General features: G+C 33.8%; 1 protein-coding gene across 1 annotated transcript; it reads left to right on the plus strand.

The window, feature by feature from the left end:
- The first annotated feature begins 7,310 nt into the window (after positions 1–7,310).
- LOC137389875 (receptor-type tyrosine-protein phosphatase T-like) lies at positions 7,311–26,766 on the plus strand. Its single transcript, XM_068076028.1, has 17 exons — positions 7,311–7,361; positions 8,119–8,515; positions 13,556–13,665; positions 13,853–13,934; positions 16,615–16,853; positions 19,405–19,518; positions 19,690–19,726; positions 21,788–21,885; positions 22,498–22,623; positions 23,033–23,181; positions 23,637–23,772; positions 24,848–24,973; positions 25,116–25,173; positions 25,480–25,529; positions 26,146–26,265; positions 26,510–26,632; positions 26,749–26,766. Exons 1-17 carry the CDS (start codon positions 7,311–7,313, stop codon positions 26,764–26,766), a joined length of 2,034 nt encoding a protein of 677 aa, XP_067932129.1.
- The last annotated feature ends 180 nt before the right edge of the window (positions 26,767–26,946 follow it).

Genomic DNA, 26,946 nt, shown 5'->3' on the forward strand with positions numbered 1-26,946 from the left:
GGGTTTTTCTCCAGATGATCTGATTCTAGGTCCTTCAATAAACCAGGGGAACAGTGCTATGAGATGAGTTTTCCATCGGCGTTGTCGATTATTAATTAGTTGCTTTCACTTTTTGCTGACATATCTGCTATAGTTGTGTTTCTACCATTTAAACTTACAATGTGGGAATGTATTTTTTTCTGAAGTTTGCTTTCTGTAGATAACAAAGTTTTTGCAAAATAACTTTGTCCTATTGCCATTCTACAGTATGTGTGTATGTCTTTGGAGCTTAAAGACTCAGCTGTAGATATGTTTGTGATATGGTGGAGTGCTTCAGTTGAGGGATTAGTCTTTGCTCCAGGTATGTCTTCTAAACAACTATGGAGAAAGATGTCAGCTTTTTGATCCCATATAAAACTATTGTAAAACACTTTTCGGCATTATGGTTGATTCTAATATCTTTTTAAAATAGTATGGCTTTAACTCTGCATTGATGAACGGGAGAAGTAGTCTCCATTTTTTGGCCAATATCGCTTTTGATTTTTCTCTTTGTAGGTTGAATGTTAAATTAGAGTCTAGGGTTAAACCTAAAACTTTAGTAGAATTGGTAATGTTTATGTTTTCTCCGCTGACTTGAAGTTGTTTTGGGTTGCAGTTGAACCAAATAGTATCTGTCATAAGACAGTTTGCTTTCATGCGCCATTGTTCTAGCCAGTATGTGAGCATCATGCAGTTGCTTTCAATTGTTTCATATAGTAGTTTTTCATTTGGTCTTGAGCGGATAACTGAAGAATCATCTGCATATTGAAGCAGAGTTCCATTCCATGAGTTCAGCAAGTCTCTTGTGTAAAGTATAAAAAGTATAGGGGATAAGATGCTTCCTTGTAGCAGTCCTATTTCGCAATGTTTTGGCTGTGATAGATGGTTGCTAACTTTAATTCTGATTGTTCGTCATGTGAGGAAATTAGATATTAATTGAAGGAAGGATACATTTATTCCTAATTCAGCAAGTTTGAACGACGTTTCTTGGTGCCATACACTGTCAAAAGCTTTTTGTAGGTCGATAAAAAGGCCTGCAACTTTTTGTTTAGATGATTGATTGTGTTGAATTTCTATCAACATTGGACATAGGTAAGTAGAGGTAGATCTGTTTTTACGAAATCCGTGTTGGCATTCTGGTATCCAGCCTTCTGGCTCTGTTAAAATTCTAAATCTGTGCTCAATTATTCTTTCTAGAATTTCGCCCCATATAGATGTTGTTGTGATTGGGTAATAGTTGTTTGTTGTGGTGTAATCTTTCTTCCTAGGCTTTCTCAAAAAAATTACTACATTGTTGGAAAATGGCCACTTGTTTGAGGTAAGAATACTGTCAAATAGGATTTTGAGTATAATTTGAAACTGGAAACGTCCATTTTTTATCATTGAATGGTGTACGCGGTCGTAGTCGGGTCCTTTTTTTCTGGTTTTAATTTTTTGTGTAGACTTGATTATTTCTTCTATTTTGACTGTTGTGGTCAAGTGTGGAAATCTAGGTTCGTTTTGCAATTCTTTTGCAACTCTTTTGTTCACATGCATCCCTAACGAGTCCCTGATGACTGAGTCTGATGTAGAGTTGATGTTAAGGTGTTTGCCTTTGAAGAGGTTGTCATAGAACAGTTCTGCTTTACTTGAATCGGTGGTTACAATTTTGTTGGTGGTACTTAAATCGCCGATCTTGGCATTAGTATTATTACAAAAGGACTGCTTGAATTTCTTCCAAAACTCTGGACCATTACCGTAGTTGAGGGCCTCTGCTTTTGTTTCCAGAAATTTTGTTCTTGCATCTTTCACTGCTGTTCTGAATCTTTGTTTTGATAATTCAAGCATATCACCATTCTCAAAAGAACTTCTGTATTTGAATTTTTCTTTTGCTTGTCTTAGTTCTTTTGACAAGGTTGACAGTTCTTCATTCCAGTAAGATTTGCAGTGCCCTGATAGCCTAATTTTTTGGATGTTTGATTTTTTGGAACGAGTAAGATTGGTAAAAATTTTGTTCCATATAATTGTAGGATCTTTTTCTGTTACAATCCCTGGGGTTGTTTTTGCTGAAAGTATCTCTAATTGTGTAGTATATTTAATCCACTCACATATGTTCCAAGAGTATGAGATTTGTGGTTCTGTTTTTATCTTTTGTGTAGTAAACAATGTCTACACCGAAATGTGGTCTCTTGTCGGTGCTTTTGAGAAAAGTTCTGTGGAGCCATCTGTGTCCTGGTTGCTTATTATGGTAGCTGCATTCTGGGTTGTCATGATAAGGTCTATAACATTTCCTCCATTATTGCAGAGAAAAGTGAAATCTTTGTGTTGGGCTATCACTTCAAAGTTTTGATTATTGCAGTGGTTAAAAGGCTGTCGGCCAAGTGTATTGGTTTTGCAGTCATTCCAAGCCGGGTGCCTTGCATTGAAATCACCAAGTATAGCTAGTTCTGTGCACTTGAGGTTAGGCATTTTGGCTCTGGCTCTACCAATTTGTTTGAGAACAGTATCTAGTTTTGTTGTATTTTCAGGTTGAATATATGTTGATCCAGAGTATGAATCATTTACAATTTATGTTGATGGCAATGAAGAGTATCTCTGAATCTTGTTGTTTTAGACTGTGTAGTCTGTCTGAGCTTATAGTGTTGTGTACTAATATAGCAACACCGCCTTGTCTAGAGGGGCTCTGGTGGTTCGGTTTTAAGTGAACGCTGTAATTTTTCAAGTAATCATTTAATATCTGCATTGTTTTAGTTTCTAAAATGAATACTAGATCTGCTTTGTTTTGAGTGATGTAGTTGTCTAGAGCTAATAGTGAGGAATGGGAACAACCATTTATGTTAATCTGCATCATCTTTAGCTTGTTGTTAGACTTATTAGCCATAGTAGTTGATGGAGTGCAACATTTGTTTATGTCTCAGTTCTTGCCGATTAAAGAGCTCTCTGTATTTTGGGCAGTTTTTATCTATGGATTTGTGCTTCCTTCGACAGTTAATGCATTTCTTTTTATTTGGGCATTTATCATGCATTTTTTCATTGGAGTCAGAACAGTGCTGACATATTTTTTGGCTCATGCAGTCTGTAGCTATGTGACCAAATTTCTTGCATTTATAGCATTGTGTCACTGAGATCCGTCCACCTAATGGTTCTACTTTGATAGCGAGACGGTCTATAATGACTCTGGTGTGTAGGGCCTTTTCGAGGTCAGTTTTGCTTTCAAAACTGGTTTTCACGGCTGAAGTGTTTGAGTTGCCTCTCTTATACCGCGTAACCTCTGTGACGTTATAGCCTTGTTGTTGTAAGTCCTCCTGTATCTGTTCATTGGTTTTGTCGATTGGAACTCCCTTTAATACACCTGATTTTAGAGTTGGTGAAATGGTCTTTTTTACTTTGGAGTTTCCAAAGTTTGTTGGCTCCCATTGAGAGATAACTTTGTCGACCATTAGCTCTTCTCTGAGTTGAACTAGAACATTGCCGTTAGCGCTATGAGAAATCCTATTTATGGTGCTTTCTTTGTCTTAACCTATTATTCTTCTGATATTGTTATTCTTGCTGAGGTTGGTTTTGCCATTGCATTTGTATATTACAATGAGTTTGTTTGGGTCAAATGTAACTCTTGGCATGTTAGATGTAATTGTAGTAGGTCGAGCATCATTTCTGCTAATTGCATTGCTGTTGGGTGAAGCTATGTTTAGATTGTTTGAGACATGCTTGACATTGTTTGTGCTGTTTGAGTTTCTAATAAGTAAATTTCCCCTTAGGTTGTCTGTGGTTTGGGAAAGAGCTGCATTCTTGTACAATTTTTGTTCTTCTCTTTGTTCTCTGTTACCGTGTTTTAGGTTATCTACACGTTGACTAAGGTTTCCTATTTTTGGGCCTGTTGTCATTTGAAGTTCAGTGCTTGTTTCTTTAATACTTGATATTTCTTTTTCTAATTTCTCTATTCTTTGTATGGTTAATGAGAGTTGATTTTGTATGTCTACCATAAACTGTTTTTCAACCAGGATCATCTCGGACTGCTTTTCCTGTGCCTTCTCTACTGTCTTTACTGGACTTGAAGCTGCGCTGTGTTCTTGAAGAGAATTGGAATTGGTTATTATATGTAGACCGTCAACAGAGGTCCTATTTGAGTGTTTATTTGACTGAAAGAATAACAGAGACTTCTTTAACTTATCTGAAAATCTTCGGCTTTCTACTGTTAACATGGAACAGTTTGAAGGGAACTATTGTAGCTAGTCAGTAATGGTTTGATAACTTCTTCAGCATAGGACAGGGCCATACAGCCTTGGATGAATATTGTGCCATTGGTGTATACGAAGATAAACAGTTAGTGAGTTTTGTTGCCAAACTGTTTTCCCGGGCTTTCTTTTTGATTACTCTTTGGAATAGTTTTTGGAGTTTTATTCCATAACTCTCTTATTTTAGCTGTCCACTTGGTTGTATGGGCAGGGAATCCATAAATCAAAAAAGATTGAAAGGGCTGGCACGTAACCGGGCAGCTATTAATTGTCTGGTATGCCATGTCCTTCTTTACGACCATGTTTGAGAAAGGGTCGTCCATGGATAAGTCTTGGATTATGTCACTGTACGCTTTATTGATAATGCTCAAGAGGTTTGTGCATTCATCTTTCTGTTCTTTGTTGTTCTTGTCAGGGTGGAATTTTTGTGATAGCATTCCCGAAGGGATTTTTGGCTGTGGCTATTCCAGCTGTGTGGTCCATTTCCTGGATTTTTACATCCTGCACTATAAGGATATCATATTTTGACATACTGCTGTCAGGGTAATAGGTTTGAAATGTTTGCTTTGTAACAGTGCATAGGTCTTTGGTGACATGACAGTGAGTAGATTGATGTTTATCTAAATAATTTTCTATATTGTTGAATAGAGTGGGTTTGGTTTGCTGTGTATTTTGCATGTTGCTGGTCCTGATTTGGTTAGTATGAATGTAATACTAGAGGCTGATATGAGTAGGTATTAAATGACAACAAATATTCATCAAGAAACTGAGCCGTCTCAAGCAGTTTATAGCCACCTGTATCTTTATGGTGCTCTAATAAACCGCGCATGTGGCTGGCTTCACTATTCCCAGGATTTACTATTTGCAGGATATTTTTCCTATTCGTTTAACTGTTCACTATTTACTATATCGCGCCAAGTAAAGGCAGGCAAATTCCTTTACAATACGTACAGTAAAAATAAAAAAAGTTCTCTGCGCACTGGAGATACGTTCACGCACTTATGCACTGCAACGAACTGGACAGAGGAAGGTGGATGCTTGGTGGTGCTTGCCTCTTTCCGACGCTAATATGTTGGTAATACCATTGCTAATAGCGGCGTACATACGCGCAGACATGTTCGTATGTACCGTTGTTCGTAACTCGAATGTTCGTAAGTACGGGAGCTTCTGTATACATTTCCCTTTGCAAACGCCTTATAAAACTTATTTTTACACTTATGAGGATTACCATTCTTGCTATTTTTTGTGTTTTCTAGTTTCCACAAAACGTGTGAAAGTATCCGTAACACTAAGAAGTTCAAACTCAGTACTTTTGGAGTGGCGATTACCTTATCAGCTAAAGATTAACCCTTCTTTCGAGAGATGTGAGGTAGGGCTATACTTTACAGTATCATACATACAGGTCTCTAAGTGTTGATTCATCTTATCATGTTTTATATAAATTTACTCTCACACCTTTAAACTTGTCATTTAACTGTCTTAAACCAGGTTAATGTTTATAAACTCCAGCTCACAAGTTGCATATAAGAGTCTTATTTTATCTAATTATCACCAGTTATGTCTTATGAGTGTACCTTGCTACTGCTACACTCAAAATAGTCAGGTTTAATGTGTTCAAAAACGTTCTTTCTCATGCATATCTGAGCATGGCTAGGTCTCCTTACTCCGTTCTTCAAACAGTAATTTTAATAATCCAACAACTTTTTGTATGGCATCTCATTTTCTATTCTTATAAGCCTAAGTCATTTTATTGCTAAACGAAACCTATTTCAAGTAGAACTGATAGTCGGAAATTTTTGAACTTTGAAGTTTTGTCAGCTGTGCATCATCTTTTTATCACTGCTGAGACTTACTTTAGCAATATTATTAGCTCAGAGCCATACTTCTACTTACTTTAACTAGTCAAGATCTTTTACTATAGGCTGGTTAGTACAGTACATCTCGGTAGCTGTGAGAGACAACTATGAGATCAGCTATCACTAACAAGTAGTAGTAAAACTTCAAGTAATGGCCACCTTGTTTCTTTGTATACAATTAAGCCTAGCTTTACAATGGTTTCTCAATGAAATTCTTTTGAGGGCTGATGCAAATTTGTGTGAATATTTGTTTGAACATTTCTAATAGTTTTTCAACTTAAAACATCCCAACTTGTCCAAAACTACAGTTGTGCAAAGAAAAATTCAGAGACTGATATAAATTAAAAACAAAGCGCAAACATAATAAAGGATTTATTGATTAAGTTAATCTAAACTATAGTAAGTGTAAGTAAAAGTAAATTACGCTAGATATTTCTATTACTCACTGTATGCCAAAACTTATGCATTGCTGAGCCTACTCTTTCTTTTACAAGTCCTTAAGGTAAGCGAACAATGGAAATCTCTTTGACTAAAACCTACTTTATCTATTACATTTTAAAAGTTTTTTAAATGTTTAATTTTATTTTTTAGCATATTTTATTACAATATATGTGTTTCATGGTGCAGTATATATTTCTGTATAATGTCGCTATCATTGCTTATCAGGCTTTGAATGAATTACAACAAATAGACTGTATTCTTATACGACGATTTTCTCCAACATAATAATAGTTTTGATAACTGTATATAACTAATAGTGGATAAAAATAATTTTGTTTGTGTAAGTTTCAGGGCATTTTTTTGGTTTTTTACTTTTAAAGTTGACGCTTCAGTCATTCAATTTCAGTTGGGGGATCTTTTTGTTTGCTTTAAGCTACAGTGGTTATTTGTGACAAGAACTGAAGGTTATCTTGTAAAATTCATAAGGAAGACCTGATGTATTATGTAGCTTTACCCTTGTTCAAAGTTTCTTGCTAAACCTGATGCAAACTTTTCTAGACCTCATAATTTATCAAAGTTTTAAGATGAGGTGTCAGCTAAAAATTGTTATTTCACGGTTGTTAATATATTTGACAGATCAACTGTCTTATTAAAAACAGTACATTCAATCGTGGTGCTAATAGTGCACTGCCACATTTGACTAGAAATAGACAGTCAGCAAATATCACCTCACTATCCTCTCAAGTTCAGTACAGTTGCCAAATGAGAGAATCTTGGTCCAATGGATATTCACTGTGGTCTGCGTATTTTGTCTTTTGGACTAAACCAGCAGGTAAAAACTATTATGTACTTTGTCTATTGTTTTAAACATGATATTTAAAACTATATTATGTTCTTTGGCTCAAAAATGTTTTACTTAGACTTAAAAGTAAAAACTAAGCAATGAACACATAGGACACATAGAGCATACAAACACATTCTACATACTTCTTTCATATGCATTATATAACTATCTAATATTATTTTCTTTGCAATATACTTTATACTACATTCACTGAAATTTATTTATCACAACGATGAACTCATTGTTTTGACTAACTTCTCTTGGCTGCATAATTAAATATGGGTAGAACAAGCTTTGACAATGACTTGCGATATTTAATGTTTACCTGCTTTTTTCTGTCATGAAGTTGAAATGTAATTAAAATTGCTTTCTGACAACTGTTTTATGATATGAACACCAAAACCTGCTGCTGTTAGCAAAAGGTTTGTTCTTTAGCTCATGAATAAAAGTAAATTAATAAATTTTCTGTAGAACCGGTTGATGTTGAGTAGTTAAGCTAGTCTTATTATTCTGTTGAGGTAATAGTGAGTTTGTTATTAGATGTATCACAGCATAATCATAAGTTATTGTGTTATATTTACTATAGGTTATTTAGGTCTGCTTTGAAAATACACAATCTTGGTTTTATTGACAGACTTAATTTAATTTACATACTTTGCTTCAATTTGGTAGTTCTTATAGTCCTTTTATAACCATAGTAAAGTGGTTTATATGTCTATATAGAAACTCAGTCATTTTTCGTCAGGGAAAAAAACTATTTACACTTTTAGCAATTGAGTGGAGCTTCTCTGAAAAAGAGCCAGTAGTTAATGACACACTGGTAACTCTAACCCTACCAACACCTCTCAACCTCCAATCACCAGACGGATATGAGATTTTGCTAATAGCTGTTCAGACAAACTTTAGGGTCAAGAGGGAGTTGAGCAGCACTGACGTACAAACCAGTAATTACTCCTACATTACCGCTGAGCTTCCTGTTAGCAACCTCTCTGATAAGTTCACAGTTGGAGACAGTATTACATATGGTAGATACGTGAATAGACCTCTACATCCGGGAGACTACACATTCTATATTGGACTAAAGCCAGTTACTGAGAAGGTGGTTGATTTCACCTCATCTTCCTATTGGCAGGTAGAAGTAGGTGGGTTAGACATATATAGAAGGATTTGTGATAATACTTAAAAATGCTGTAAATGCTGTTGTTGTTGTTGCGTTAGGAATTCCTGGCAGCTCAAAGTTTTAACCATAATGAATTAGTAGAATATTAATGTCATATCAATGCTTTCTGTGTCTTTACTGTATATTGTATCTTTTTACTGTGTAGTTGCTAAAAATACGAAGAAAAGTAAAAGTGCAGGCAGTTCTGGAGGATTAGGTGGTGGCCTTGCTGTTCTTTTAATCATTGGGATCACTCTGACCCTTGTATTCCTTCGCAGACACTTGAGGTAGGCTGCATGCTCTGATAAAAACTTATATAAAAATCCTCATTTTAAAATATGGCAATTTTGCTCTTGTTTGAACTATTAGATGAACAAGCTAAGATGAATAAAGCATAGAATAGTGCCGCTGGCGGCGTTGTAACTGTTGCTTTGCATAGGTAAACAGTTGCTTGATTTTAGCTGGCTATTATTGATAGAATTCTCTAGAAACTTCCATACACACGTTTTTCATCTAAATAGTACCATGTAATTTTATGTTCTATGTTAAAGAATTCAGAAACATTAAGTAGATGTATTTGGACACTTTACTACATGGGCAAGTGCAAGATCTTTTTAACGGAGTAGCCAAGCTTTGTTATTTTTAATTGACTCGTGTCTCGCAATCACTCACTGTCACAATGTGGTAACACCTACTTTTTTGCAATAGAAAAAACAATGAAAGAGCAGTAGATGCCCAACGAGCTTACCTAAAAATGAGCTTAAATTCACGTAAGTACTTGTTATTTTTCATGAGCTTTATCTGAAAAGTCAAATACTTCTTAAATACTAATGCTTTTGCTGTTCATAAGTATACAGCTTACAGTTTTAATGGGCAGATGCTTTTAGATTCTCCGCTTGCATCGTTCAGGGGTAAATATCGTACAATATTTAAAAATGCCTATTGTTGAATTCAGATATGTGATAAGCATTAGTTCAGGCCTACAAATATTAATAAACTTGGAGTTGTTATCTATACACGCTTTTAATGATGGGCGATCAGCTTGATTATAACTCTAACAGCCAGAGAATGTTCAGCAAACAATTCTAATAAAACGTTCCCAGCATACACTAAACAGTTTAGTCAGGTCAGGTATGTGTACTCGCTAAATATGAAGTTCGATACAACCAGCATTATGGGTTACATTGCCGACAACTAAACCGGCAAGATCAGCTTTATTTCATTTTACACTGTAAAACATCACTTGATCATTCACATAATAAAATGAGTCATTGCTTGAGATCTTTCTGCAGAAATTTGGAGTTTTTAACCATTACATATGACATAATTAGAGCTGATCTGTGACTCAAACCTAACCAATAAGCCTTCTAGCTAATAAAATCTCAAAAACTTTGTGCAGTAATCATTAAAATATAACAGAGCATGTCATCAAACATTGTCGGTCACCTGATGCCATATTCTGTTTGTGTAAAACTTATTGAAGTTAGTTGTCTAGTCGTTGTAGTGAGCAGTACAAAGTTGTACAATAAGTTGATCCTAGTTTTAATATGTGTGTTTTCTGCACTCCGTAAAAAATCTCTTTAGAAGAGTCCAGCATGAATGGTATCATTTCACAAAATATTAGTCAGGTAGAGATCATGCATCACAAAGGTTTCAAGCAGAAATGTAAACATTCTCACACTTTCTATAATAGTCATAATGGCCGTATGCTTATAGCCATTTTTTCCGTGGCCATAAACACTGCATAAATAGCTATGTTAGCATAGTTCACAAGATAGGGTTCATGTTTTCACTGTCTATAGTTGAGTGATTTATCCTAATAATGTGGGGCATTTCTAAAACTCAGGCAATGTTTTTGTTATTTGTTTTACATAACACAACCGAAACCTATCAAACTCTGCTATGCACATCTTTAGACTGATAAGCTATCGATAATGTGAAATCTTTAGGAACACTATTCATTTACGTGTAGATTTGTGGGATTTCTTTTACAGCGAAAAAAAACTGGTTGCTTATAGTTAAACTCTGAAGTCTTGTTTTCTTAAGTTGTTATGAAAGCCACTCTTATATGTTTTAGTAAGCATGTTTACTATATACTACAGTAAAGTATACTACACACCTCCATAAACCTCCATAAAGTTGGTTTCACATACTTTCGTCTATGGAGGTGTGTAGTATGTTTCACATATTTTCATCTGTGGAGGTGTGTGGTATGTTTCACATATTTTCATCTGTGGAGGTGTGTAGTATCTTTTACATATTTTCATCTATGGAGGTGTGTATTATGTTTCACTTACTTTCATCTATGGAGGTGTGCAGTATATTTCACATACTTTTATCTATGGAGGTGTGTAGTATGTTTCACATACTTTTATCTATGGAGGTGTGTAGTATGTTTCACATACTTTTATCTATGGAGGTGTGTATTATGTTTCACATAGTTTCATCTATGGAGGTGTTAGTATGTTTCACATATTTTTGTCTGTGGAGGTGTGTAGTATGTTTCACATACTTTTATCTATGGAGGTGTGTAGTATGTTTCACATACTTTTATCTATGGAGGTGTGTAGTATGTTTCACATACTTTTATCTATGGAGGTGTGTATTATGTTTCACATAGTTTCATCTATGGAGGTGTTAGTATGTTTCACATAGTTTTATCTGTGGAGATGTGTAGTGTGCTTCACATACTTTCATCTGTGGAGATGTGTAGTATGTTTCACATATTTTCATCTATGGAGTGTGTAGTATGTTTCACATATTTTTGTCTGTGGAGGTGTGTAGTATGTTTCACATATTTTCATCGGTTGAGGTGTGTAGGATCTTTTACACAGTTTCCTCTATGGATCTGTGTGGAGTGTTTTACATATTTTCATCTATGGAGGTGTGGAGTATGTGTCCAATGTTTTGGCATAAGAACAACAGTAAAAAACATGAACGATTCAAAATTAACAAATTTACATGACATTAAGAATATACTTAGATGTTCATTTTCAAATCACCATATTTATGCCATTACATTTTTGAAACAACATTATAGAAAGGTTTGATCCGAATAGGTGAGAACTTTGTCTTTGACACATTTTGAGTCCACTTTTAATATATTAACTTTTTGTTTTTTCATTAGACTAACAGCTGGCATAAACATACTGTGAAATCTTTAATTGAGTTTGATTCATATAACAGCAAAAAGTTGGTTGCTTGTTGTTAAACTCTGAAGTCTTGTTTTATAAAGTTGTTCCGAAAGCCATTCTTGTAGAAAAGGATATATCAAAATTCAGATTGTGAAGAGTGAGAAGTAATTTATATTTTTTATTTGTGACTTTATTTTTCCTATTTTGTTTTTTTCAGAATGAGGAATTATTTTATATGTACGTGACTATACTGTTTTAGTTATAACAACATTGAATTTATTATAATAGTTTAATAATAGAAATTTACATTTCATTAATTATGATAATTAGGTATATTCTGGGTGTACTTCCAATAATATTACCGTTATTCCTTCTATTATTATTGCATAAAGTGGCTGTAAAACACAAATTAATCACAAACTATTTATGAAAGACATGTTCAAGTTAGCAAAGGGTAAAGGCGTCAAACGATTAAATTGAGATATGTAATCTTCCTGCCATTGCGCGATCGAATTTTCTCACAAATATGCACAGTTTGATAATATTATTGACAGAGTCTGCTAACTAACAGTAGGTTGGCTTTTAAGCATGCTATTAACCATACTTCTTTCATTAGTTATTTTACAAGAGCTAAGCTGCTCGGGATAACATAAAGGTATACACCTGTTTTAGAACTGGTCAATTATCTAACAAAAGATTGCATGGGAAATAATTTGGTCTCTTGTCAAGTTCAAAACCAAAATTGCCTAACTTTTTAAATGAAATTCCATATCACTTGTGCATAAAATTTCATTTACGTGCGCTGAAATTCTATGCACAAGTGCATGAAATTTTTTGTGCATGTAAACCCACTAAAAATTTGATGCATTTCTTGAAATGAATAAAATTTCAAATAAAAATTTGGAAACTTTTTAAAATTCTATGCATTTCACAAAATTTCCATGCATTTTCAATGCTTAAATCAAGTTTTATTTGTAGTTCTTCAAGTGAGTTTTTTTCATTCAACTTTGAACCAATGTTTAAATCAGATGAAAAAAACTCACTTGAAGAACTACAAATAAACCTTGACTTAAGCCTTGAGTATTTAAGTCATCATCGGTCTGAACACAGCTGCGCTTATCAGCATATTTTATGTCGCTTTTCATCTTAAACTTAGAACTGGCTCTTGATTCTGAAGAAATTTAAATACACACAGAGCTGCTGAGTTTGCTCATGTTTGGTTCACTGATATGACATATCAGTTAATCATTAACTTTTTGTTACATGTACAACTTCACATAGTCACGCTACTGCCTGATTTCCCATGTTTATCTTTACCCTCTTTCTCTCTTACCCTTATCTTTTACCTTTTTCTTCCTTTACTTTCATTAACCTTTTATACTCGACACAAATGTTATAATTATTCTCTGTCAACCGTACTAAGTGTCTGAGTTGAGTTTGATTCAGTGGCTCTGGTATAGGTACATGAGCTCTGAAAATTTGTATGTATTTGAAAATTTGTAATCATCAATTCAATTGAGTAGTTGACATAATTTTTTGTTTTTGTTGAATTTAAAAAGCAGTCAGCGTTATTCTAATCAAGTAGTTTTCCTTGTTTGAATATCTAGATATCAATCTATATTGTGGTTAGTTTGTACCAAAACTTCACCAATTTATTTATGATCTCAATGTATTTGCATTTGGAACATGTGTTCTTTTTTGCCTAAATCCTGAATAGCTAGGTCAATCAAAAACACGCAATCTTGAAGTCTGTAGAGCCAACTCAGAACAAAATACAAATTTTCAAGCACTTTGAACGCTTGTAGTTTTTTACGTTTGCTTTTCTTACAAGTAGCCTTTTCAGCCTTCGAATGCAATGGATACACAAATGTAAAATCGTATGGTTGTAGCTCAAAGCGGGGAAGAGTATACTAAGATGTTAAATACCGGAGGTGACACTCATAAATATGGTATATGTCAGCCTTCAGGAGCCTCCAGAGACAACTACTTACAAGATGAGGTAAAAAACAGAGTTTAAGATATTGCAACAGCATATGAAGCAGTTGTTAGTTGACACAAACAGACTGCTGTTGAGTTTAACATACATCTTTCCTTAGTTTATACAATTACTTTGAGATTAAAATTAAAAATTTATGCTGCATATTAGCCATAATGAAAAAGACTAATGCAGTTTCACTTTCTTTTAGCGAGAAAAGAATCTCTTGATTTCCCACAATGATAAGCAGGCAATAGATGTGAGACTGAGCAAGTCTAGAGACACGATAGCAGGTAGGACCATATTTTTAATACATCCTAACTTTGTGCAGTGTTTAAATGTGTGATAATGTAATTAATGCGTTCATGGCTGCGTTTCTACTATCTGTGAGTGCCTGTACCCTGGCAGTTCAGTGTGCTGTGAGGAATCGTGGTGTGCCCATGAGGTGCAGTGATTACATGTTTGCTTAGTCATTCTGTGAAGGAATGTAGTTTTGCTTTGTGCAGTTATTCGAACCTTGGTTTATCAAGCTAAAAGTTGTGAGTTTAAATCCTGTTTGGTGCAGTTTTTTTTCCAGCTTTTACAACAGGCAGGCAAATGAACACGGCTCATATTATAGTAAAGAGTTTTATTTGAACTCATCACCCATGTTACGATGTGATGATTCTGCTTTTATACTTTAGAGCTGATTGTTGCCTGTGGTTTATAGGTGTTTGAAGACCTGGTGAATTTACTCCTGTTTAGTTTTATAGTTTTAGTTTTATATCTATACTAGTTACAGTTTTATATCTGTTAACATTTATCAACGTTGCTGTCACGAGCATAAGATATTTGTTATCGTTTATTTTTCCTTCATCATTACATACTTTTATTTTGTCATTAAACTCCTCAGCTACAAAGAGCTAGCCGTGTTTATCATGGCTGCTAGTTAAGCTGCTTTATTACATCTCTACTCACCTCTACTAAACTTCTTCCTCTGAAGCTGCAAGGGGTTTTGATTTTTCCACAAGGTTTGTATTGCGCTTCCTCACCTTCCTTGTACTGAACACATGATTCACACCTTTTCTTGGTTTTCCCGGTACAGAACACTGCCAGCAGCAAGGATACTTCATAGCCCGTTTGACATCAAAAATATTTGATGCCATTCATGTATTCCCAAGATCAGGAAAATATGTAAACCTTGGCCTGCCATCTATATAATGCCCCAAGTAGCTTTCCATCTCACTGGCGTCATCACATGACTACTACTTTTGTCATCACTTGAAATTTTGAAAAACTGTTTCTCTACTATACCCTATACTTTCTGTTTCATAACTAAAGATGTTTTTGCCACTATTATCTCTGTACCTTCCTTTACTGTCTCTTTTCCTAGCTTTCTCTCAGAAAGATATTTACACTACAATCATCTCTATAATTCCTTCTACTATCTCTCAAACTTTCCATTAGGAAAAGTGAACCTATAGGTTTCATACCAGCTACTACTTTTTCCAGAGTACTGCACAAAACTTCTTTCCTCTACCTCTTTAGCGACCTTCTTCTTAATCTTTCTGCTTGATCTATCTCCATTATCTTCTGCACTCAAAATTCTAACTGAATTATTTTCCATCTCATAGGTGCTCACTGCCTTAGCTAGCGGATGCTGTGCTAAATTGTTTTTTTCCATCAACTATTTACTGATTTACCTATTTCTCAAACCATTACTTGCCACAACAAAGCAGATTATTATTCTACCACCATAATGTGCACCTTCAGCTTCTCTACTCAAGCTTTCAACGCTTCTTAACAGATTATACTATATCTATAATACATTTCCAACCTTTGGCTTTTGGAAACTCAAGATAGTAGGTGATATTAGTGGAATGCCCGGCGTTGCCCTGGTAATAAAAGTCTTTGCGCAGAAACTTTGTTTTTATTCAACATATAACAACAGTTACCATTCTAACTTTCAAAATTCATATCATAAGAAAAATGTTTTGTGCAGGTAAAATAATTTAAGGAAAAACTAAAACAAATATGAAAGTTTTTAAATGTAAATGTGAAATGGCTAACAATTATTAGCTAAGTTGAGTCTGTTTTGCTACAATTACAATAAAATATGATTTGGTAATGATACAATTAATACAAACTGAGAAAACAGAATGAAAAATACTGCGTATGTTGAATTAATAATATTAATTCGTGCATAGAAGTGTGTGTGTAAAAAAAAGTTATTGTTCCAGCAGAAGCTATCCATCAAACCTTTGAATATGACAATACTGGTACCTCTCAATCTACTATATAAATGTAAAAAATGAGATATTGGAGTGTCTTTGTCTAACCGAACATAGAAAGAATGTAGAGGCTATTCCTACTCGAGATCATACAGTTGTCTGTGTGAAAAGTATTAGCCTTTACCAATTCAGCAATCAATCTTTATGAAAAACCAGAAATAGAATTGTAACTTACATTTGAAAATGAAACAACACATTCAAAATCACAAATAAAAACTAGGTAATAGTAGCCAAAAACCAGTTTTTAAACAATTTCAAAAAATAACCAATGCCAAAAGGTAGTATTAATTAATAATCACGAGGGCACACTTACCGTGTACATAGGGTATACAGTATATGATGAGAGCGATAGAATGCTTAGGACTGCATAGCTCAGTGGCTAAATGCGTGGTTGCAATATCTGTGAGTTCAAATCCAAAATTTTAATAGCTATAACTGGACAGGTCAACATCCGACATCTAGGGCATACGCTAAAGAGGCCAGTGCATGTATTCTGTTTAATTACTAGGTTTTTAGCTGAACTGCTGTCAAGAGATCTCTGATAACTCTGGTCATGTGTTTTATGTATGTATATTCGTTATTTTTTATAACAAAAAACTAATTTTCAACCTTGCATATCTGTTGACTATAGCAATTGCACTCATTGTTTTTAATAAAGACTAAGATGTAATTGCTAAATAAGTGTAAAACTATGTATTTCCAGCTAGAAGCGGCTCAGAAAAAATCAAGATGCCAAATATCATGAGTATTCGCCATGAAGATGGCAGCCATGTATGCCAGTTGCCTGAAGACTATATAGACTTTCAGGTATATGAAGATATCAAGGACAGTGGTGAGGATATTGCAGAAATATATACAGAAATTGATGCAGGCGCTGTATCTGCTACCAATCTTTATCAGTTTATGGAGAACAACCAAATGACCATCTCTCAACAGTTTAAAGTTAGTTGTAATCTTCTACCATTCATAGATTTATGTACCTAATGTTTGCATTCAACATAGTACGTTCTTGATTCAAGGACATATTGATACTGCTTATCTATATGTATGGATTTCAATGTCTTTTTGTTGGTCTTTTGTTTACCTGTTGTGGCTGTGTCTAATTATAGTGATAAAGTTTTAGGAATGAAAACTCCACTTCACAGATGATTTGATCTCGAGATGCTCATTTCTAAAGCCTTCCAACAGACTACGTATTCAACTGGCCATAGTGATTAATAATAGTGAATATGTTCATTACATCGGTTAAAATACGCATGACGTTGCGTCAAATGTAATGATGACCAGCTGGCCTCCTAGCTGAATATCCACCTGGCATTGTACTTGTAATAAAAACAAGTTATAAACAGTTGCTGGTAATGTAGTGTAAGGGTTATGCAGTAGGTAAGGTATGTAAGTAACTAGCTGTACTATCCTTGCCAAGGTAACAAAAAATTATTTGGACAGAAAATTGATTTATGTTTAACATATAACAAAATTTGCCATTTTAACTTTCAAACTACATATCATAAAAATAGTGTTTTGTGTAATTTCAGTAAACTGAAAGAAAAAAATAAAAACAAATGTGTAGGTTTTCAAACTTTGTCAAACAACTGTAACTTTCAATCTTCATACCGTGAGAAAATTGTTTTGTGTAGGCCAACAACTAGATAAGGGATTAAATGTAAATGTGAAATAATTATCAAGTAGTAGCTAAACTAAGTCTGTTTTGCTACGATTACAATAAAAGATGATTCAGTAAAGGTACAACTAATACAAACCGAGAAAACAGAATAAATTCCTGAATATGTTCAATTAGTAATAACAATTATTGCGTGGAAGTGTGTGTGTATAAAAACGATAACTGTTTAACCAGAGGTTATCCATCAAAACTTGGAATACGACGATACTGGTACCTCTAGGTATTAATACAAATGTAAAAATGAGATATCATACTGTCTTTGTCTGATCAGACGGAGAGAGAATATCGAGGCTCTTCCTACAAAGATAATAAAATTGGCCGCATGAGAGAATTGGCCTTGACCGCGACTCTAGCATTTGAACTTACGAAAAACCAAAAATAGAAGTTCAAGAAAACACGGAAAAGCATCATGTTTCATAGAGTTAAAGAATCATAGAGTTTCAAATGGTATGTCGTTTAGTGTGTGCTTACGCTATACGGTATTGGATAGGGCCTTTGACCAATATGCCTTGTATAACTCAATGGTAAAGTGAGTGCAATTTATACTTGTGGTTGATATCCGCAAGTTCAAATCCATCAAAAATCTGAATTTTAATTTTCAAGATTTTAATAGCTATAGCTGGACATACACACAAGCTTTGGGAAACGCATATAGACTTGAGAAATATATATATATATATATATATACATATATATATATATCTATATATACATGTATAAAATATATATATATCTATATATACATGCATAAAATATATATATATCTATATATACATGCATAAAATATATATATATATCTATATATACATGCATAATATATATATATATATATATATATATATATATATATATATATATATATATATATATATATATATATATATTGTAAAGGTCTGGCCCCGGTAGCTGAGCCAGCTTTACTTTTCCTAGCAAGGCAGTGCAGTCTGAACACTGGGCCTTCCCCTCGTCGGCCTGCCTGACACACCTAGTGGTCAGGTCAGGCCGCGGCTGGGTATCCGCAGTTCAGGCTCACTTGGAAGGCTAGCACGGCCTGCTCTCTGAGACCCTATCTTGGCTAGTTTAGGTCCCGACTACTTACTGGAGGGCCTGATCTCCAATGCTATCGCATTTCTGATCAGGTCCGATCGTAACGTAGCCCACCCCTAGCCTTCCTTAGGTGTCTCCCCCAAGCAGTTCGTGTTTCGAAGCCAGAGCAGTTCTGGCGGAAGGATCCTCCTTATGCCAACCAGGCAGGCATCAAACGTAGGCAGTTTATAAGAATAAGTATAGTGTATTTAGCGTATATCAGTACATGTATAACTTCGTCTTGACAGTATAAAATCCGTTAGCAGAATCCCAAAGAGTTGGCTTATGCCTTCTCCTTTTATACTATTTGCTCCGCCCACAATTATATAACATTCATTGTTTCACATCAGGCCTGTGAGGCAGGCCCAGACAATAGGCATAATGGTGTGCTAGCAGGCCTGTGAAGCAGGCCCAAAAATGTAGTATTATATAACAGTTTTACCAGGGTATTATATAACCGGTTAAGAAATATACATAAGTGACTAGGCATAATGTGGTCTCAAGCACAAACATATGGTTTAGTATAGTCCCGTCCTCCACAATATATATATATATATATATATATATATATATATATATATATATATATATATATATATACATGTAGATGTAATGATTATAAGCAGTTTTTATTATCCATGCAATGCAGGGCATTCACCTAGTGCTTTTATATTTTGAAAAAACTAGTACTATGATTCAAGCATCCATACTTTTTATTATTTAAAGGAATTGCAAAGTTTAGAAAAGAATGTTGTCACACTCTTGAGATTAAAGGATGAACCAGACGAAGAAAGGAGAAATGAGAGTTATGCCCACTACGTGGATGCGACCAGACTCAAAGTGCGTATTAGCATAGCATGCACAGAAAACATTTAAAGTGCCCTTGAATGCCTTTCTTACTAAAAAGAGTCCCTTTAAGACTTTTAAAATGCTTTAAATGTAAAATAAGTTTGTTTCATTATTTACTCGTTGAATGAATTTTGTCTTACCAAGTAAATTATAACTTTGTAGGGATTGAACAAAGACAACACTTATATCGCATCTCGAGGTAAGATAGAGACACATGGGAAGGTAACTCTTGCAATAAGAGTGTATGTAGCTGTTTGTTATGAATAGTTCTTATTCAAAATGAAGTAAAAGAGAACAACAATTTATGATAGTTTTGCGAAACCAACCTTATGAATTCAAGTATTATAGTAACAATCATTCATAAAGTAATAGTTATGCGATATTTTGCGTTTAATATTTAATATGCATGTTAAACCTACTGTTATTAGTGATCAACATAATGACATCAATTTAAGTATTGGTTCACTAATCTATATTATGCCACCTTTGACAAACAACTGAGGCTATTTGAGTTTAGAGTGATATGGCTGGTTAACCTTGAAACGGTGAATATATTAAGGGTAATCTAGTTGCAATATTAACAGCACTTTGGTTAGACCAGCTATTTTTCAACATCTTTTTAGACTAAACAAAGATTGTTCAATTAGCACAAATAAAACATATTGACATGCGATGTCACCAAAATGAACGCTATACTTACATGAGAATTAGGAAAAATATGGAGATATTAAGAGATATTTCTTAGGATATTTTTGTACATATTTTATCAATGCTGAAAATGCTTTTGGTTCAATATTCAGCTATTTGCCAACTCATACTAGATTATAGTTAACACTTTATTATCTTGTCACACTGTGAGACTCCTTAGCTTGTGGCTTTATTTGTTATGAAAACAATATTTTATATATCCGGCTGTAGCTAACTTGAAATCTGTTTAACTTGTATTTTTCCTAATACTATAACCACTGCTATACTACTCTGCTTAAATAAATAAATCAGTTTTAAAATAGTTTTAGCAAGGACTTTATTGTGTGTTGTTTATCAGTCAAGTAAATTCCGTAATAATAGTAGGCTAGGCGGCTGATCAACCACAAATTTGTGTACATATATCCATACAGAATCTATATTCAGTAGTTAGCGCTCGCTCGTTTGATCACTTGGCTAATGCGTTTGACAGACCCGCTGCCTCGGACCACGATCAATGGGGGGCGGGGACCTGTTTACCGTGTAGACTAAGGTAAAGATCGTTGCGTTAGCAACCGTCTGCAGCCACTAAAAGCTGAATGGAACTTATTATGCTTAGCTTTGAAACGCAAATAAAGTGTTGAATACATAGAATTTTATTATCAGAAACTATGGCAAGCTAACGTGACAGAAAGCCAAAGGTTCGTTTTGTTTAAGCCACTATTATAATCTTTCATTTTGTGTTTAAGCTACTATTATAATCTTTTATTTTGAGCTTTCAAATGACATTCATTCAGCAACTGTTGATATCTATTTTACTCGAATTTAAACTTCCTTGTGTTTATTCGTAATTAACATGTTATTGTAGATTTCACGATGTTACTTATTAGCCAGCGTTGATGGAAGTTTGAATATATATATAAATAAACACCAGTGAAATCGAACGCTCACCACAAACACTTCGCTACAGCACTCAAGTGCAATTACATAACAATTAGCTTGTCGGGTGTACACGTATGTACATAGCAGACCGCGTGAACTGCTACACCGGCTACCATTAATGTTTGGAATTCCAGCTCTAAGTTGAAATTATGTTATGCTGCTATCACTGAAATAGAGCTGTAGATAAAACTATACCGATTGTAACTCTGAACTCCTTTTCCTCTACCACACATCATGTATCGCAGCCTACATACGCCGGTCTCTTTTAATGGATGCAATACCTTTGCTTTTATAATCTTGAACAAAATACACATAATAAAACTACATATTTTATACCATTGTCAAAGAATATACCAGTAAATCTGCTGATTGTTTATACATGCTTACCTACGTTTTGAAAACAAATGATGTATCGTTTTAGTACCCTAACAAAACATGCAGATTTCTCTAACTTGTGTTGAACCCAATTTTTCTGTTGATTCTTAGAAGTTGTTAGTTCTGACAGAAATTCATTAGAGAAAAAGTTTTATCATTGTCAAAAACTCATCTTCAGAAGGTTCATCTTTGTATTGTTAGTAGACGAAATCACTATTGTAATAATCACTTATTGATGTAATGCTATTTCTGTCAACAGGTCCAACTCCAGCAGCAAATAATGACTTTTTGAAGATGGTCTGGCAAGAGAAACCTAGTGCTGTCATTGTTGTTTATAATGCCAATGATGCCAAAAAGGTAATTATATTTATTGAAAAATCAATAGTGTAGAGTGAAGCTGTTTTTACATAATAACGCTGTAACAAGTGAAGACCTTTCACTCAATGCCATTCATAAAAAAGAACGTGTCGCATGAAAGAGAGTACTGCAATTATCTGCAGCAAATAAACATTCCTTTCTTTATAACAATGTGTAGTCTACTCACATTGTTGAATTATTAAATGTATGCTTACAAGTGAACAAAACAATTTGTGGGTTTCCATGTACCATTCATATGTATTATTTTATGTGAGTATACATTGTTCATAATGGCTATTGAATGTTTCTGTACTTGATTGTGTTTATATAAGTTACTAGAAGTTGATTGTGCATAAGAGCCAATCATTGCCAGCAATCGGTACTATATATTCTGTTTGGATAGTCTGCATAGCCCATATTTTCTGTTGGGTACTCTTAAATTCAAATCATGACATGAGTATTAGTTTACACACAGGTTTTTTAGTAATTGTAGTCAAGTAAATGTAATGTTTGCGTCCGTTCTTTGGTAAATTCTCTATAAGATGTACAAAATAAGGTTTTGTATGACTAGCAGGTCAAATTTAGTGTAGAAATACTGTTTTGTCATTACAGACTTCATCTTTGTCTTACTGCCCTAAGACACTAGACTCATCGGTGACCTTTGAAAATGTGAAGGTCGTTTTACTCGCTATAGAGCAGAAGTGCAGATATGTTGCTAGAACACTAAAGATTTACAAGGTATTAACACAATTTATTTACTGACAAACAAGATTATTCAATTGTACTGCTTTTACAAGACAAACTACTTTTACACGTGAGGACATTTCTATCTGGACGCAGATGTAGCACCAACTTGTGTAAGAAAAGATTTTTGTCTTTGCACTAAAATGATTATCACATTTTGATTGATAATAATAATAATAATAATAATAATAATAATACTCAATAATTGATTATCACCATTTTTATAGCCAACTCAAGTTGACACTTAGCCTCAGAGTTATCTACCAATTTATCAGTAGCACAAAAACTTGTGGCATTATATGGTGTTTTCATTGTCAATAACAAATAAACAAGCCTAAGAAGCTCTCTTAGAAAACCAATGCTCATCTTCTATAATACTTAAGTGTTGCGTCTAATGTTGTAGGAGAAGGAAACTCTGAATGTGAGACAGTTTGAATTTCAGGCTTGGGGTGAGCTAAGCTCTGCAGTAGAAATGAACTCTTTTGTAGAGTTTGTTAGAAAAGTGAGGAGTTTATATAGTGGTCATGATGGTCCAATCCTCGTCCACAGCAGGTAACCAACAAAGTAGAAGTGACAAATTGGAATACCAGTTTCCTTGACTACATGGTATCATGGCTTTTTTTGGCTCACCATGAAGCAGCTATTCGTAATGTTTTTAGTGAGTCATATTGTTTTATAATGTACTCCAGCTTGATTCTAACACATGAAGCTAATCTGCCACTATCAGACAAGTTAAAAAAGCATTCTCACACAGTTTACTGTCTTGAATTAGCTGATCGATAGAGATGGTCTAAATTAAAACACTCAAAACTATCTCACACCGTTACATGTTTAATGTTTCTAATAGCTCATATGAATACTAATATCATAAATACTAGTATTTGCCTGCAATGTTGCTTATTCATTTAGAATTTTATTTGAAAAACCTCAGCTAATACACCTTTCAAATGATTAACAAAATATAGGCCTATGTATGTTCAGAACAATGTTATTACTGACATCTTTAGTGGTGGAGAAGAAATGTCTGGACTTTTCATCGGACTCAGTATTTTGCTCGAGGAAGCTGAAACAACTGGTAAGGTAAATGTTATGGAGTGCACCAAAAGAATGAGAGAAAGGAGACCACAACTGATAAAAACAGAGGTAATCATAGTCTAGTTAGAATAAAACATTGTAATATGTATTTTAACATTTAGTTTTGACCTTCAATGATCACATATTGCAAATACTCAGAAAGTTTATGACCTACAGCATTACCATCAAGCCTTCTTAGTGAGTTACTCATGACTAGAATATTTAGCCTTTTGTGTGAACAGTAACACATATGCTTTGTACAAAACTGCTTACAAAATAATTTTGTAACTGCCAACTGCAATCAGTAGTGGTTGTATTTAAAGGTATCCATCCAAGTTACATAATGTTAGATGAGTATACTATTTCATAAGCCTTGTCATGCTTTATAATGTTTATAGTCAAAGATAATTTACTCTCACTTCAATTTAGCGGCATAATTATTTATCAATTATGTATGTATTAGCTATGTAAACGTGTCTAAAGACTCTAATCACTATTTGTTCTGTTTGTAGATAAATTGGTAGATTGAAATACTCAGACTAATAACCTTAATCATTGTTTTAGCACTTATCTATAGGGCGTTATAACTATTTGCTGATATATCTATCAAGTTAACTTTAAACATTGTGAGTCGCTATTGTGTACACTAATGTACATATAATAGTGAAGTTTACCACCTTTACTGTGATTAATATTTCCAAAACAGTATACACCTACTTAAAACCCCGTTAAAACAGTCTAAATCATTGTTTTAGCGCTTACTCTCATGGCATGATATTTCTAACAGAATATAATGTAAATATGTTATTTAGTGTTAAAGTCTTTTTTCTAATAATAAGAGTTGACAAGTTTACAGTTTTTTTATATACTGCTACAACTATATTCTTCAAAGAATATCTTTAAAACAGTTCGTTAGTTGATAATTATTCTTATTACTATTATTTAATTTATAAAAACTTTTATAAGTTTCATATATTAAATATGAACTTTGAATATATGAAAACCTTTCTAACTTTTCATATAAAGTGAGCAGTTCGAATTTGTACCACCTGATTTTTTCTTAACATTTAAGACAACTGTCACTAGCTTTTATATTTTATAACACATTTCTTAAATAAATTGTAGACTGTTTGATGTTTTCTAGACAGAATATAGTCTCCTTTATGAGGCTTTGACAGAAACTGTCGAATCTGAAACTTACGTCTGTAAGAAACAGGCTCTCAAGAAGAAACTGAAAACAGAAAAAAGTTCAATTCTTAAAGAATATCAGGTTGAGTTGTCATTAACATAAATAAGTTGATTAAACTTATAAAAACCTTTCTAGCATTTACAGTTGAGTTAGTTGATATCTATAAATATACTATACTATGAGTGATCTAGTATTTTTACTTGCAATCTGTATTCTAATGCAGAGATTAGAGAAGCTTCTGAGAAGTAGGTCAGCTGACCAGAGCAATCAGCATATGGAAGGTAAGAGTGTTATTTTTCCTTTTTAATGACACACAAATATCCTCAGGTTACTCTTAGAATTTTTCAAACATGTTGCTCTTTAGTGTGAGGAGCAGAGTCTAATAACTGATAATAATCTATAGCTGATGTTATAAGTAAAGTGCTTGCTTGAAACATCATAACCTGCTTTACCTTCATTTTGACTTTAGTCAAAGTCTTTACCTACTAACTACGATTATTGGCTAACTAAGTGTTTCCTTTGTTACAAAAATACCGATACTCCTGGTTCTTAAATATCAATTTGTAAGTTAATTATTACTGTTTTAGATAGTGTGACTGACTCTGCCGCAATGCTCGATGGATTCTACTTCCTTGATGTGAGTGTTCTAATATATGATGTTGATATGACTTTATAATGGCATGCAATTAAAAAAGAAAAATTTTGAAGGAATCTTCGTTCTGCAATATATTTATGTGATACTACCATGTTATATGGCAAGTATTTTTCAATGTCTATAGCTCAGTGCCCGTTATATACATAAAGGTGCAAAGCCTATGCAGGACATCCAATTAAATCAAATATATATTTTAGCAATGTAGTCTTAGTTCACAAATACATTTTTACTCATATTGGTTGTGATAATGCAACTAGAGGCCAAATATCTATTTGTCCATAGCTCTAAATTTTTAATGTTAACATACCAGTTTTTGGAAAACAAGTTAGCTAATTCTGTAGATAAAGTTATTCTGGCAACCAAAACTATTTGTGGAGGAAGAACTAAATAACTACCCTCCTAAAGTATGAATTATTCAAACTTAAAATAACTGAGAGCTTGATTGGAGGTTTCATCTGAAAAGATCAGTTGATCTACTGCCAGACGTGTATGCAATATGTATGGCTGGTGCAAAACCTTCAAATAGACTATATAAATAAGATTCACATTTTCCAAACTTTTTTCAACTTGCAATCTCAACCTCATTTTGATTATTTAGAGCTACAGAAAAAAAGACCAGTTTATTGTGGGGCCAGTCATAGAGGGTCGTCAGTATGAGGAATTCTGGGAAATGGCAATATCTAAGAGTATTCAAACTATTGTTATGCTGGACTCACAGGTAATGGCTGACATCGCTTGGCTAAGGTTCTAGTGCTCATAGCTAGTAAAGTTAGTATTACAGTTCAAATATGCTTGAAAATAGAGAAATTATGTTATGAACTAAAAATGGACTCAAAGCTGTATTTTAATACCTCTATATATATGTCTGACTTCTTCGATGTTTTTTTGTTGTTTAACTGAATATAAACTTAATATAATTTGTTTTGTGAATAATTTTTTAAAATTTTACAATCAATTTTCAGCAGCAGATAAATGGACTCCTCCCTAAGTCTGGTGAACCCTCTTTATGCTCTGGAAAAATACTTATTGACAGAGTGAATTCACGGTGCAATCAAATGATAGACGTAATCCATCTAACAGTGAATGTGAGTATTTTTGTCCACAAGTTTTACATTATGTACAGTATTAAATCAAATATTTCATTATAACCGTTTTTACCATACAATGCTGGTTTACCTATAAATTGTGGGTATTCCTGCAGAGAAAGTTCCAGTACTAGATAAACACAACAATTGATAGTAAATCTGTTGTGATGGAACAAATAAAAAAATTGAGCTGAAATATGTAAGTGTAATAACAAGTCTTTTTAGAATCAGTTCATCAATCAGGTTCATTAGGTACCAATCTTCTGGTGGAGACTTAGCATAGGTTGGAACACCCGGCATTGTGTGATAACTGA

This window comes from Watersipora subatra, chromosome 1, assembly GCF_963576615.1.
Source record: "Watersipora subatra chromosome 1, tzWatSuba1.1, whole genome shotgun sequence".
NCBI lineage: Eukaryota > Metazoa > Bryozoa > Gymnolaemata > Cheilostomatida > Watersiporidae > Watersipora > Watersipora subatra.

Bases quoted from the DNA above. Each gene is read 5' to 3' on its own strand.
- LOC137389875 (XM_068076028.1), top strand. From the start codon at position 7,311: ATGGATATTCACTGTGGTCTGCGTATTTTGTCTTTTGGACTAAACCAG. The intron at 23,182-23,636 runs GTAACCAACAAA...TGACATCTTTAG, and splicing joins CCAATCCTCGTCCACAGCAG to TGGTGGAGAAGAAATGTCTG. The intron at 23,773-24,847 runs GTAATCATAGTC...GATGTTTTCTAG, and splicing joins CACAACTGATAAAAACAGAG to ACAGAATATAGTCTCCTTTA.